The 16,290-nt window shown below is 41.2% G+C and overlaps 1 protein-coding gene across 1 annotated transcript in view; it reads right to left on the bottom strand.

Moving 5' to 3' along the window:
- The window catches only part of LOC126354125 (zinc transporter 9), a 186,063-nt gene that overhangs the window by 72,540 nt on the left and 97,233 nt on the right, over positions 1 to 16,290 (bottom strand). The window contains exon 9 of the mRNA XM_050003521.1: positions 6,434 to 6,545. Within this exon, the coding sequence (XP_049859478.1) occupies positions 6,434 to 6,545 (112 nt within the window). The remainder of the gene's footprint in view (positions 1 to 6,433; positions 6,546 to 16,290) is intronic.

The following is a 16,290-nucleotide window of genomic DNA, read 5'->3' as shown; positions in this document are numbered from 1 at the left end:
TCACAGATAAGTTATTGCCAGTCTGCATTTTGTATCCCCTTTAGTTTGACCATCATCAGTTGACATCTTTTCAAGACACTATGCATTCTGTTGAACTGCTCTTCTAAGTTCTTTGCCATCACTCATAGGATTGCATGCTGTCTCTGAACTTTAATTCAATTCCTATTTCTTTTACTGCTTACTCGACGTACAGATTTAATAACCTAAGGCCCACGCAACATCTCAGTCTCACTTTCATCTCAACAACTGTTTTTCTTTCATGTCCTTCAATTCTTATAACATCTGTCTGACTTCTGTGCAAGGTATACATAACCTTTTGTTCCTTGTTTTATCTCAGCAACCTTCAAAAGTTTAAAGAGTTTATGCCACTCAACTTTAAGAAAAGCACGCTCTAAATCTACAAATGCAATAAATGATGATCTGCTTGTCTTTAATATATGTTTGAAGATAAGCCATAGGGTCAGTATTGCCACATGTGTCCTTACAGCTCTCTGGAACTCAAACTGATCTCCTCCAGGGTAGGTTAGCTTCCACCAGTTTCTCCAGTCTATTGTAACTAATTAATGGCAGTATTTTTCGATCACAATTTATTAAACTATACTTCAGTAATTTTCACACCTGTCAGCACCTGCCTCCTTGGATTGGAATCATTACAGCTTTCTCAAAGTCTGATGGTAGTTTGCCAGCCTCTTGTAGCTAGTACACTAGATGGAACAGATTCGTCAAAGTCAGCTTTCCGAAGGGTCTCAATAATTCTGAGGCAATGTCAGCTACTCCAGGTCCTTCACTGCTCTGTCAAATTCTTCTAATAATACCTACAAGTTCATTTCCCTTGTACAGCCATTCTGTATATTCCTTCCACTTTCTAGCTTTCCCACCATCACTTAGTACCAGGTTGTCACCCCTGAACGCCTGCTATTCGTACAGCTGCTTCTCTTTTCTCCAAAGATTTATTTTTAATTTTCCTACAGGCTGTATTTCTTCTTCTCTCTACTCATGGATGCTGATACAGCTTTGTATTTGTCCTCAACCCATTCTTGCTTAAGCACATTGTTGCACTTCCTACCAATATCATTTTTTAGAGACCTGTAGTCATATCCACAGCTTCATTTTCTCCATTTTTACGTTTTCTCCATTTATATATTATATAAAAGCAATCCTGGGTGGTATGTATTCTACAACTCCACGGCCTGTTTTGAGAGGTAAGTCACAGGCTGGTCATTGGTGAGTGTGTAACTGGCAACCAATGGTGTCCTAGGTGCGCTGCACGAGTTTGAATCCAGATTCAGCAAATCTGGTGGTGTGACGTCAACGTGTGTTCACTATAGTTGTCCTCAAACCATAAGAATACTATTCAGGTCTCATGAGACATGCAGTTATCCTGCCAGTAGACATCACCACGAGCAAGAAGACATCAAGCACAAAGGTGTCCCAAATGCAATCTTAACTGATGATGTCGTGCAGCTGACACGGGAGAATTGAGGGGCCATCGTCCGTGAAGCCCACGTTCAACAATGTCCGCCGTCAAATGTTCTCTGAAATACTTGTGCCTGCCCCACCCCTGTACTCTGTCATCAGATCTGTCACACATCATGGCCTATCTTACTTTACAGAGGACATTCTGTGATGAAGTGCAGTTATATGACACCTTGCCATCTACTGGTAGTTTCACCTTCCTTTGATAACTTTCCATACAAACTCACTACAGTAGCAAAAGGACAGCTTCACCATTTCTCACACTCTTTCTCACGTGAAGGACGATAGGAATTGATCTTAATCGAAATCACGTATTTGCCCACTTGTGGCCTCTATTGCCACTAAAAGTATTCCCACTATTTTCCTTACTGTGTCACATACCAGCATCACCACCAAGCAGCATTCAATCTCACTGTGGTCAGTAGTCATAATATTTTAGCTCGTCAAGAGTATTTCAGACCAAAAGTTTCATCACCACCATCACTGTGCAGTTTCTAAGAAACACTTCCTGTTGCCCAGAACAAAAAATGGGGTGCAAGGCTATACAAATGAAATGTTTCCTAATCTACAAAGTATACACTATATCAAACAATGGAAAATCCAGGATAGAATGTAACAATTATGAGAAGTAAAGTTGCTACTCACCATATAGCGGAGATGCCGAGTCAAAGAGAGACACAACAAAAAGACTCACAATTAAAGCTTTTGGCCATTACGGCATTCGTCAACAACGCACGCGCACACGCAGTCTCAGGCAACTGAAACCACACTGCGAGCAACAGCACCAGCGCGTGACGGGAGTAGTGATTCGGTGGTGGTAAGGAGGAGGCTGTGATGGGGGTGACCCCATTGCAGTAATCCAGCAGGATCTCTAGTCACTACTCAAATCCTTAGGCCCCATCCCAGAACCTCTCCCCAGAGTCGATGTCTCTACTCACTCCTACCACTCCCCACACTCCTACCTTCTACATACTACTTAAAGTTCATAAACCTTACCACCTAGAATGCCCCATTGTGGCCAGTTACGGTGCCCCCATCGAGAGAATCTCTATTTTCATAGACCAACACCTCCAACCTATTACCCGGAACCTACCCTCCTATACAAAAGATACCAACCATTTTCTCTACCGACTCTCCACAGTTCCTGTCCCCTTACCACACTGAACCTCCTTCCTAGTCGCCATGACCAACTATATCCTCATCCACAATTAGTTCTCCTTTGACGGTATTACCTACAAACAAATCCAGGGTACGGGAATGGGCACCCGCATGGCACCATCCTGCGCCAACCTATTCACGGGCCATCTAGAGGAATCATTCTAAAAACCCAGTGTCCTAAACCCCTCACCTGGTTCAGATTCAATGATAACATCTTTGCGATCTGGATCGAAGGTGACACCCTATCCACATTTCTCCAGAACCTCAACTGTTTCTTCCCCATTTGCTTCATCTGGTCCTACTCAACCCAACAAGCCACCTTCCTAGATACTAACCTCCACCTCAAAGATGGCAACATCAGTACCTCCATCCTTATCAAACCAACTAACCACCAGGAATATCGACATTTGCCACACATTCCATTACAAGAAATCCCTTCAGCACAGTCTAGCCACCCGTGGTCATCGCATCTGCAGTGATGAGCACTCCCTCTCGAAATATACTGAGAGTCTTACTGAAGCCTTCCCTGACCGTAATTATCCTCCCAACCTTGTACGAGGGTATTTCAGAAAGTAAAGATACACCTTACGCCAAAGAAAAAGAAGAGTTTTGGCGAGCTAGTTGGCAACACTGGCGTTAACCCTGAACCATTAGCTTTCTCCTCGCGGTCGTTCGGCAGTTGAACATAGCTTCTGGTTGGAGTAGGTCGTGTTTAAAATGGCTGCGCTGATTCAGAATCCCGCCAAATCCAAAGTGCGCTCCGTCATAAGTTTTCTTCATGCAAAAGGTCAGCGACCAGCGGATACTCATGAAGAAATAGTTTCTGTTTATAGGAACATTATGAATCGACAGAATGTAACTAATTGGTGTCGCCATTTCACTGAAGGTAGGACCTATGTTCACGACAAACAAAGAACAGGTCGGACATCTGTAATCTCTGATGCCCTTCTTCGGAGAACAGAGGAAGCAATTCATGCAAATAGACGTCTCACATTGAAAGAATTCCTTCAGATCATACCGGACGTGTCAATGACAACTCTTTGTCATGTTGTGACTGTCAAGTTAGGGTACAGGAAATTGTGTGTGCACTGGGTTCCAAAACTGTTAATGGAAGAACACAAAAAAAAGGGGGGGGGGGGGGGGGGGGGCTTTGCACTCGACTTCCTCACACGCTATGCTGAAGCAGGTGATGAGTTCCTTGATCACATTGTGACAAGTGACAAGACGTGTGTTTATCACCATACACCTGAATAGAAACAATAATCAAAGCAAAGGCGCCATTCGAATTCCCCAAAAGCCAATAAATGCAAAATGTCGATTTCAGCAAAGAAAATCATGGCTTCTGTTTTTGGGACAGACAAGGCATTCTTCTGTTGGAATTTATGCCTCCTGGAACGACAATTAATGCTGCTGCATATTGTAAGACTTTGAAACGTCTTCGAAGGACATTCAAAACAAACGCAGAGGAATGCTGACAAGTGGAGTCCGCTTGCTTCATAACAATGCTAGGCCTCACACAGCACTCGTAACCAAAGCACTACTGAAACAATTCAATTGGGACTTATTGGACCATCCACCATACAGCCCGGACCTAGCATCCACCGGCTTCCATGTCTTTCATTACCTGAAGTCACATCTTGGTGGAAAATCATACCACGACAATGAAGAGCTCAAAGATGAAGTTGAAATGTGGTTCTGACAACAGGCGGCAACCTTCTAAGAGTGTGGGATACAAAAGCTCGTGCACCGACGTAACAAATGTTTGGATAACGGGTGTTATTATGTCAAAAAATAACAAATAATCCATCTAATAAGATGTAACTGACGATTTCTAAATAAATGTTCTATTTAAGGACTGAGAGCCATTGTATCTTCACCTTTCAAAATGCCCTCGTATGAAAACAGATCTCCCATGCCTTATCTTTCCACCCTCAAACCACCTCCGAAAGTCTGTGCTCTGGCCACAGAGGAGCATTCCCCTCATAAATCGGTACCACCCAGTAATGGAGTAACTGAATTACTTTTTTCTGCCAGAGTTTCGATTATTTCTTGTCATGCTCCGAAATGAGAAACATCCTGCCCACAATCCTTCCAACCCCTCCCATAGTGGTATTCCGCTGTCCACCGAACCTACAAAATATACTCATTCATCCTTATACAACCCCCACTCCCAATCCCTTATCTCGTGGCTCATACCCCTGTAATAGATCTAGACGCAAGACCTGTTCATCCTCCAACCATCATCTACTCCAGTACGATCACTAACATCACCTATTCCATCACAGGCAGAGCTACCTGTGAAACCAGTCATGTCGTCAACAAACTAAGTTGCAACCACTGTGCTGCATTCTATGTAGGCATGACAACCAACAAGCTGTCTGTCCACATGAATGGCTATCAACAAACTGTGGCCAAGAAACAAGTGGACCACACTGTTGCTGAATATGCTGCTAATCACTACATCCTTCATTTCAATGACTGCTTCACAATCTGTGCCATATGCATCTGAATTGCGCACGAGGGGACTTTCCCTGCAATGCATCCTACGCTCCCTTAACCCTCCTGGCCTTATCCTTTGTTAGCCACTGTTATCACCCACCCAGCCTCTTCCCTGTTCCCATTCCAGCACTACACAGCTGTGACTCCACCACCACACTCAGTCTTTTTATTTCTCTTCATTTCCCCTACGTCTCCTCCTCCCTCCCCCCCCCCCCCCCCCCCACCCATTTCTCTCCAGCCCTCCATCTGACTCGCAGCACTTCACACTCTGCCACTGCCAACATACTATCCCTCCCCCTCCCCACCCCAGCTTCTTTCTTACCCTCGCCCAGTCATCCGCTCCGATCATGCACTGGTGCTGCTGCTTACGATGTGGTTTCAGTCGCCTGAGACTACAATCGTGTGTGTGTGTGTGTGTGTGTGTGTGTGTGTGTGTGTGTGTGTGTGTGTGTGTGTGTATTTTGACGAAAGCCTTAATGGCCAAAAGCTTTAATTGTGAGTGTGTTTTTGTTGTGCCTATCTGTGTATCAGCATCTTCTCTATATGGTAAGTACACAGTATAGAAACACATATAATCTGGAAGCACATACAATATCCTGCAGTACTGCCATATCAGATGTTGCAAAGGGTGAACAATAAAACAAAAGCAACACACATTGCCATGTGGAACAGAAGACAGTGCAAATTTTGGGTGCCTTCACTAGGAAATGCACACATTAAAACTATATAGCAAACATTTTTGTCCAATGTTAACAAAATTTTAATACATTATATGCGAATGTATTGGTAGTGCAAATCTCAAGTCGCAGAGTTTTCCTATCACAAATAAAAGATTTCCTTATCATTTGTCTAAAATACTTCCTCAATGCAGGATAGTGGATTAGGTTTGAAGCTCTCTTTTGTGGTTACTAGAAACTACAGCCACTGCGATCATACAGTGTGATATTGAGTTTATAGGAAGCATTACTGAATAGTGGTTCTATGCAAGCTGGAACATGGCACTATATTCCAGTGGCCACAGCCTGCAACCTTCTCTGGGCTGTGTCAACGGCCCACAGACCAGGCCACAATATGCTCGCATCCTGATAGCCTGCTGAGCAGGCAGGATGCTCCGACATAGCCACTGCAAAGAATTAATGTTGATACAGACAAAACTTCTCTTAAGGCATTTTGTGCTTCTGGTTTTCTGGTTGAAAATGGGTGCCTATACATTTGCATAAGGATTCAGTATTTTTTATTATATCGTATCTGCAAACTTCACATGAAAAAAACAGATGTAATAAAATGGGTAAAAGCTTACCATACTCCCAAAACTGCAAATTATTTTTCTTGGCTCCTCTTCTGAGGGACTGCACAGCTACCAGTAAAGTTGCACCTTCAGATATTAATGAACCACCAAGTATAAAGAAGGCCTGGAAATGTAAAAATAAGTCATGAACTACAGTAAGAGAACACACACACACACACACACACACACACACACACACACACAATTGACTACTAGGTGCAGCACTGGAAGACTGCACCGCTGGGGGCAGGAACGGGTCAGGATAGAAACAGAAAAGGGCAAAGGACTATGGAGGTGCAAAGGTTGAGGCCATCAGGATTAGGGGAATGAAGGATATGCTGCTAGGAGACTTCCCACCTGTGCAGTTCAGAAAAGCTCATGTCCGTGGGATTAAGCCCGGTGGCACAGTGTGAAGCAATCACTGAGTTCAAATACATCATGTTGCACTGCATGCTCAGCAAAACTTAGTCCAATCACAGTTCAGCAGTGGCCCTTCATGAGGACATACGGCTAGTTAGTAGTCACGCCCAAGTAAACTTGTAGCTTACTACACATTAGTTGCAGCTAAGTCAGTAAACCACATGGCAGCTCCGCATTTGCTGGGGCAGGGAACACCTGTGACCAAACTGGATTGCACCTACATATATAAACCACAAGCTACCATATGACGCTTGGCAGAGGGTCCCTCGTATAGCTGCTAGTAATTTCCTCCCCTGTTCCACTCACAAATGGAACACAGGAAAAAGAACTGTCACTATGCCTCCATACAAGCTCTAGTTTCTATTATCTTGTCTTCATCCTTACACAGGCCACAGTAGGATCATCTGCAGTCACTCCAAATACCGGTTCTCTAAATTTTCTCAATATCATTTCATGAAAAGAAAGTTTTCTTCCATCCAGGCATTCCAATTTGAGTTCATAAAACATCTCCACAATACTCGCAACTCGATCAAAGCTACCAGTAACAAATCTAGCAGCACACCTCTAAATTGCTCGAGGTCTTCTTTAATTTGACTTGATGGGAATCCCAAATACATTGTCTTCTTCACTATCCTAAAATTCTCTCAATAAACAGAAGTCTACCATAAATGTCTTGCCCATTACTGTCCTTGTGTGCCTGTACCATTTCACATCGGTTTACATTTTTATGCCTCGACATTTAATTTATGTGACTGTGCAAACAGCACACCACAGAACTATATTTTAACATTACGGGATTGTTCTTCCAACTCATCTGCTTTCACTTCAGTTTTCTGCATGTGGAGCAATCAGTCATTCAACGCACCCAACAGAAATTCTGTCAAGTCATCCTGCATCCTTCTACAGTCACATAATGGTGATGTTTTGCTGTAGATGAAAATATCATCAGCAAACAACCACAGATTGCTGCTCACCCTTTCAGACCATTTACGTATGTAGATAACAAAATCAATCCTATTACATTTCCTTGGGGCACTCTGAAGTAGGTTGTGTGAGGAGGTACGGCACAAGTCTCGAATCTATGTCTACTGCAGGCCACGATGCAAGGGGTCAAGAGAGGGTTGTATGAGGATACTGTGCAGGTCAGCCGGGCAGCGGAATAGCACTGTGGGAGGTGTGTGGCAGATGATATTTTTCATTCAGGATGTATACATGGACGAGGAAAAAAAATTCCCAGCTTTTTCCCGGATTTATTGGTTAAAAATACATTTTCTCTCGGATAAAAATACACTTTTTCCGTGTTAAGTATCAGTATACTTTTCCTAGGAACTATAGAACTTATCAATCCTTTCAATGGTTGTGATTTTATACACCGGCGTAGAATTTTCCGGCACTTTAGAAAAGGAAACTCAGGGGAAAAAACACGTTTTGGAAAGATGTCTGATGTGCAGAAACACGTACACTGTGTATTTTCGTATTATGAAAGTATAAATTCGAATTCCACCAAAAACTGCATGTTTCTTTCTGAAGAATTGAAACCGAGTTTAAGATACTCTTTTGTAAGTCAGCTGCAGCTCATGTCAAGCGATCTTGCCAGCCAATGACAGCGGATATTCAGAGTATAGGACACATGTCTAATATTGGTCTCCTAAGATTAATAAGCTGCAAGAGAAGCTAAGCTTTCACACATAATGTTGACCTTCTTTGCGCATGTTACACTTTAAGATACATCACACAAATGTGCCAGTAAAATTTTTAACAACGACATAAATGTCTGATCTTCTGGGCTTGAAAATATTCTAAATGGTCGTCCTCAAAGATTTGAATTTTGAATGAGAGTCAAACACACTGTTCTGAAATTCATCGGATATTCGCACACAGAGTTCATCTTGTGTAAAAGAAAATTTACTTTACTTGAAAGTAACACTTTTCAAACAACCTCGGAATATTTTCCCACGACCTGTTAGAAACAGATTCATTTTAGCAGTAGCGCCAGATGACAGCTGCCGCTGCACTTGGGCAGCTACGATGATGCAGGAGCCCATACGTTCGTACATTGTAAAACATTAAAAGATCTTACATTATGTCATGAAATAAACAAGACGTTAGAGGATACTAAAATGTGTAATTTGGCTTAAAGTGCACATTCATATGTCCAGATTCAGATGTAAATTTTCTTGGAGTATCAGTACTGCATTATCTCATGTTTGGTTCTTTCTTAACGCTTGACTGTCAGAAAGGTGGAAACAAAATAAAATCTGAAATTAATAACAAATTTATTTTAATTCACTTGACAGCTCCCGACCACAAAAATCCGTTTTGTTTTCATTTGACATGAGAGCAATAAACGAATAGGAAACAGCAAAATCACTTAATGAAAACACGAGTCACGTGGAGACTACTACCTCCCCATTACAACTCAGACTGCCTGTGCATCAGGTCCGGATCTACAACATTTCCGAACCGGTGCAATATTAGATAGTAGCGTTACCCGTCCCTCGAGCGTTTGAGGTAGGGCGCCAAAAATTTAAAAAAAAAATCAACTTTTCAAAAATATCTTCATTTTGTAGCATACATCTTTCTGTAGAGTCTGGGGAACGTAAGACATAGTATTTGGTCTGTGTGCCGAAGTGCAGTGCCACGCCTCCTCACACAGCATTCTTCCATCGCACCTTTCTTGTATTTCGCTCTGTGGAATATTTTGTAATGCGTGCCATCAAAATATATTCAGGCCAGTGGAAATTAAAATGTTCTGTGGTGCCTCTCCTGCTCCCAGTCGGCCGGTTTGATACCCTGCCCCTCTTTAAGAAAATCTCACAATTAACAGTGGATTGGATTATTTGTAACAGGCAGAACAAGCACTCTTCAGAAAAATTGCAGTCCTTACTCCCTATTAGCTAATAACTTGCTGCTTTGTGTGACATAAAATTAAATATAGGATACATAAAACGAGTAAAGACAAGAGACAAGGGAGCCAGTACACATATCTTCAATCCTGAAGTCCTAGGTTTTTTCTCTCTGATCTTGCCACAGCTTTATATGGTGCACTTTCCTTTCTGGAAAAGAATCTATGACCTCATCAAATTCGTCGACGTTTTGCTACAAGAAAAATTAAATGTCGTTGTCTAATACTAGAAAAGCTGTTAATACAAATAGTACCCAAGACTGGTGTGGTTTCTCGATCTCATTACGTGTATTTCGTCAATGTGTGCTAGATAAAACGAAATAGTCCTGCCTAATATTGCAGGAGTTGTTACACACACCAAATAAACGAGACTGTTTTGGACAAATGGTCATTTTTATAACACAACAGAACATAATTCACGAAGTACCAATATCTAATGCCTATTAGTCCTACTACAAACAAAAAGTCTTATGTTAGGAAATAGTTTCACATTTCATTCATACTCTCTAGCTTCTGAAGCCTGAGATCAAAAAGTAGTATTACGAAATTTTTATATAAATTTGGAATCGTCATATTCTTCCGTAATTTGTGAGTCCCCGTTTCTTCTCTTTCCTCCAACCCTGCCACAGGCACCGGTTTAGTTATCCCGCATTTATTCTCCGGCCAGGCGTTATTACATTTCCGTACAAGGCATTTTCCACGCTACTTCCAGAATAGAATTTTATCGGCTGCTAGCCTGTATAACTAGCCCTTAGTAGTGTAGCAGTCTGGCTAAAAATTTTGTCACAATTTCATTTTCTTGGATACACAGAGAAGACAATACATAATCTTTGTTGCCTGTTATTGCCGTTTAGTCATTAGTTCCACTCTAGCAGTCTGAATCTATAGAATTCGCTAGTAATTAAAATAACACTGATCATTTGCAAACCCAATCAACCACATAAAAAGGGATTGTCACTCACTCTTTTGGTTTTATTCGCTCAACTCTTATGTCCCATCCCCTTTTGTCTGCAGGAAAGTTTATTTCTAGATACGACGGTGATTCCCCTGGCAGAGACCTCACGTACACTATGCACGCATTCAAAAATCAACTTACGGTTCATTCAGAAATCAACTTACGGTTCATTCAGAAATCAACTGACAGTTCATTCAGAAATCAACTGACAGTTCATTCAGAAATCAACTGACAGTTCATTCAGAAATCAACTTACAGTTCATTCAGAAATCAACTTACAGTTCATTCAGAAATCAACTTACAGTTCATTCAGAAATCAACTTAGAATTTGATCAAAAATGTTCAAAAACCAGCAGGGGTGCGTTAAAATCATATGAGTAATTGATAGACAAATGTGCACTGCACGCTTTGCGCTATGTGAAACAAAGTCTTTTTCCTCAGTAATATGAATTTGCCCCCCCCCCCCCCCCACCCCAAAACTGCCACATGGTGCAGATACTTCGGTCTGTCCCTGCCCCCTAGTTCCGGGTCTATTGCGCATACGTGTATCTGGCAGGTAAGGCGCACCAGTTAAATTTTTCCAGAAAAGCATATGGCTATTTGTTGCTATTGCTTATACAGCTAACTGCCACACTTCTGTAGCCAGAAGCGGGAGAACATACTACTCATACGCGACTCAACTGCACATGCGCATAAGCTCGCTTGCAACCGCTCAAATGAATCAAATGCAAACAGTTGTGACGTCACGCTCATCAGAGGCAATTTGTTGTTATGAAACACTGCATTGTCTTCCTAAGCCTTTGACACATTTTGCTGTTGGCAGAATGCTTGTATGTAGTTCATTTCCTTTGCAACTTATGTTTTATTTATTTTTTTTTCTCTCGTTCGTGTTTTAGTGCTGCAGTAACGAGGTACAGTAATATTCTTTCGCAGAGTATTGGTTCTTACCAGTGAAAGTTACAAAAATTTAACTCAAAATTAAAACAATGAAAAATTCCCGGAATTTTAAAAGATTCCCGGGTTTTCCAGTTTTCTCCCGGATGGAAAAATTCCCGGGTTTTTCCCGGATCTCGCGGTTGTCCCGGGTCGTGGACACCCTGTTCATTTCAGGGAACGACAAGAGTTAACGGAAGCCTCAGCAGAGAATGTGATTTGGGTGGTCCATTCCTCACCGGTACTGAGTTTCGTGGCCAACCAGTGAACACGTGGGGGATGGCAGGTGACTGAGGAGATGAGGCACAGCAGATCAATTTCTGGACATGGTGGAGGGGTAATTTTGGTCTGCAAAGGCCTTAATCAGTGAAACCCTCTGCATATGTGGAGGGAGGCTACTCGACAATATAGATACAACGACAATGTGCCGAGCGAGCGCTGCGACATCGTGTGCTCTACTTCGGTAACTCCTCACGGCACGTAGCATCTGGTTTCTTCCTGCCAACAGCAACTTTTTCCGTACCACGTGGGTGGAAACTTTCCCTGCAGCATAACCTTTGACACCGACCTTTGCCAGTCCCTGTCTCATCATCCACCTGCCTCTATGCCCTTCCCTGCTCCTAATCCAGCCTCACACACACCTTTTATCCTCCTCTTTACATCTAGTGTATCCTTTCCCCTTCTCTACTTGTAACGTTCCCTGGCAGCACACACACTATTAATAAAATGAAATGACATTTAATTGTACTATGTACGCCACTATGAAGCAATTCGTATGTACTGTAATTGTTTACCAAAAAATGTTATTTAATTTTGTGTAAAGGACGTTGGTTATTGTTGTAATATTTTCTGTAATAATATTCTCGATGTATTTACAAATGTAATATTTCTATACTCATAATGTAATTACAAAATACGTTGACACTTAGAAGATGCAACAAGTCCACTAAAGAGACAGCTTACACTACACTCGTTCGTCCTCTGTTAGAATATTGCTGCGCGGTGTGGGATCCTTACCAGGTGGGATTGACGGAGGACATCGAAAGGGTGTAAAAAAGGGCAGCTCGTTTTGTATTATCACGTTATAGGAGAGAGAGTGTGGCAGATATGATACACGAGTTGGGATGGAAGTCATTACAGCATAGATGTTTTTCATCGCGGCGAGACCTTTTTACGAAATTTCAGTCACCAACTTTCTCTTCCGAATACGAAAATATTTTGTTGAGCCCAACCTACATAGGTAGGAATGATCATCAAAATAAAATAAGAGAAATCAGAGCTCGAACAGAAAGGTTTAGGTGTTCGTTTTTTCCGCTCGCTGTTCGGGAGTGGAATAGTAGAGAGATAGTATGATTGTGGTTCGATGAACCCTCTGCCAAGCACTTAAATGTGAATTGCAGAGTAGTCATGTAGATGTAGATGTAATATCTGCAATGAAAGAATGTGAAAATAATGTTGTAAGATTACAAACAGACATTCACAATCAGCAATAATATAAATAGTGCTACATAATGTGTATTCTTTGTCGTCTTCCTCAAGAGCTGAGAGAGAGAGAGAGAGAGAGAGAGAGAGAGAGAGAGAGAGAAAGGAACCTGAGACGTAGCATTATATGAATGAGTAAACTTCGTTTGTCTGTATCTATCTTTAGCCGCCATTAGAGGAGAAATTACAAAGGTGTGTAATTTCAATTATTGTTATGGTCTAAATATCAATTTATCAAAATTGTGTACTACTAATGTAAATTAGCTTGCTCATGTCATCTATAATATTTCTTTAAAGAATTTTCAGCATTTTTAGCGATTATCGTAGATGTTGCTGGGCTGTGCCGCTACCGAACGATTTGCAGCGGCGGCACATTTAAAAAATTGTTCCACTATAAAATTAACCAAACCCGTAAATCGGGAGCAGGTAAAATTAGCAGTGAATTATGAAATATTTTTATTTTACAGCGATCCTGAGGCTGACTGAATTTATTACTGGTTTTACATTTGTGCATTCATAGGCGGATAATTAACATTGAAGTTGTTAATCTGTTGGTTCTTTCCATTTCTAAAGCAAATAACTTAAACGTATAGTGAGGTGTGTTTTGTCAATGATAATAAAACGTTCAGGTCGGCTTGGCAATATTTAACCATTTTATGCTAACAGAGACAGTCTTGTGTTCCATAACTAACGCCGGGAAAGAATTCAGTAAATATTTAAAAAACCACTGCATCTAGAAAATGTGTGCCAAGGCCGAAATATGTAAAAAAAAATTAATTTAAATAAGTTTCAAATAAATGTTATTAATCAGTTAGTTTGAATTTATCAGCATAAAAGGGTTGCTAAGGTTCACATAATTTTAAATGTGCTTAATTCTGTCTAAATGAATTTTTATTACCACACGTAAATAAGGGGTTCTACAACAAAGTTCATACTGAAAGAGTAAATAACGTAAATATTGAAAGCCATTTCTTCCCCATTTTCATCCATTCATTGTTACATAATAAATATTTCTTTTTTTTTCTCATCAAATACTTCCCTCATCTCCCTTTTCCCCACGCAAAACAGCCTCCAAATGCTGCATCTAGCTGCCTACCATCCTGTCATCACCACGTCTTTGTACACTCCCACTGGCAGCACTACGGCATCTTCCCCCACCCCTACCCTGCTATTCTTCTCACTCCCATGCCCGACCTCTTCTGTAGAACCTACCCACTACATCTGAGATCATTACTCCCTCAGCACTCAGAGACAACAGTGGCCGTGTCTGAGTTTGCTTGTATGAATGTATATGTAGTTTCCTTAATCTGATTGACTTTGTCAAAGAGCTTAGACTACTTTTAAATCCGCCCATCTGCCACTTCACTCAACGACCCCTCCATTCGGTGAGCAAAAATCTGTCCTAAAAATTTGTATTGTTATTCTATCCCAGATTTCTCACTGTTTCACTTACCAATGAAATTAAGCACCTCAACTTTGCAATTCAATATTGTCAACTGAATCAGTACAATTTGGTGTACAAAATCGTACATGGCAAAGGAATCCATGTAGACATTTAAACTGTTGGTGCACTTCAGAGTGGTAGATTGCTAGAACTCAAAGCACTATGAACTGAAGGAAATCTTCAACATAAAGGAACTGGCCTGCTTATCAAACACACACTTGCCTTTAAAGGCGAAAATTGCCTCCGAGAGAAACACAGTATAGTTCACCTTGCACTAATGCTAACACCCCCCACCCCCAAAAAAACTGTTTATTTATGTCAAAAAATGTGTAGATGACACCGGAACTATTTGAGAAGCAATTGCATAGCCTCAGTGCAAGAATGGGAATGTATAACACAAAATTGCCTAGTACATTCAGACAGGCAAAATGCCCTCAGACTTCAAGAAGATTATAATAATTCCAATCCCAAAGAAAGCAGGTGTTGACATATGTGAAAATTACCAAACAATCACTTTAATAAGCCACAGCTGCAAAATACTAACACGAATTCTTTACAGACGAATGGAAAACTAGTAGAAGCCGACCTCGGGGAAGATCAGTTTAGATTCCGTAGAAATGTTGGAACACTTGAGGCAATACTGACCCTATGACTTACCTTAGAAACTAGATTAAGGAAGGGCAAACCTACATTTCTAGCATTTGTAGACTTAGAAAAAGCTTTTGACAATGTTGAGTGGAATACTCTCTTTCAAATTCTAAAGGTGGCAGGGGTAAAATACAGGGAGCGAAAGGCTATTTACAATTTGCACAGAAACCAGATGGCAATTACAAGAGTCGAGGGGTATGAAAGGGAAGCAGCAGTTGGGAAGGGAGTGAGACAGGGTTGTAGCCTGTCCCCGATGTTATTCAATCTGTATATTGAGTAAGCAGCAAAAGAAACAAAAGAAAAATTCAGAGTAGGTATTAAAATCCATGGAGAAGAAATAAAAACTTTGAGGTTTGCCGATGACATTGTAATTCTGTCAGAAACAGCAAAGAACATGGAAGAGCAGTTGAACGGAATGGATAGTGTCTTGAAAGGAGGATATAAGATGATGATCAACAAAAGCAAAACGAGGATAATGGAATGTAGTCGAATGAAGTCGGGTGATGCTGAGGGAATTAGATTAGGAAATGAGACACTTAAAGTAGTAAAGGAGTTTTGCTATTTGGGGAGCAAAATAACTGATGATGGTCGAAGTAGAGAGGATATAAAATGCAGACTGGCAATGGCAAGGAAAGTGTTTCTGAAGAAGAGAAATTTGTTAACACTGAGTGTAGATTTAAGTGTCAGGAAGTCGTTTCTGAAAGTATTTGTATGGAGTGTAGCCATGTATGGAAGTGAAACATGGACAATAAATAGTTTGGACAAGAAGAGAATAGAAGCTTTTGAAATGTGGTGCTACAGAAGAATGCTGAAGATTAGATGGGTAGATCACATAACTAATGAGGAAGTATTGAATAGGATTGGGGAGAAGAGAAGTTTATGGCACAACTTGACCAAAAGATGAGATTGATTGGTATGACATGTTCTGAGGCATCAAGGGATCACCAATTTAATATTGGAGGGCAGCGTGGAGGTTAAAAATCGTAGAGAGAGACCAAGAGATGACTACACTAAGCAGATTCAGAAGGATGTAGGTTGCAGTAGGTACTGGGGGATGATGAAGCTTGCACAGGATAGAGTAG

This window comes from Schistocerca gregaria, chromosome 3, assembly GCF_023897955.1.
Source record: "Schistocerca gregaria isolate iqSchGreg1 chromosome 3, iqSchGreg1.2, whole genome shotgun sequence".
NCBI classification, from domain to species: Eukaryota; Metazoa; Arthropoda; class Insecta; order Orthoptera; family Acrididae; genus Schistocerca; species Schistocerca gregaria.
The sequence above is the reverse complement of the archived record's forward strand: the minus strand, read 5'-3'. Positions and strand labels throughout refer to the sequence as shown.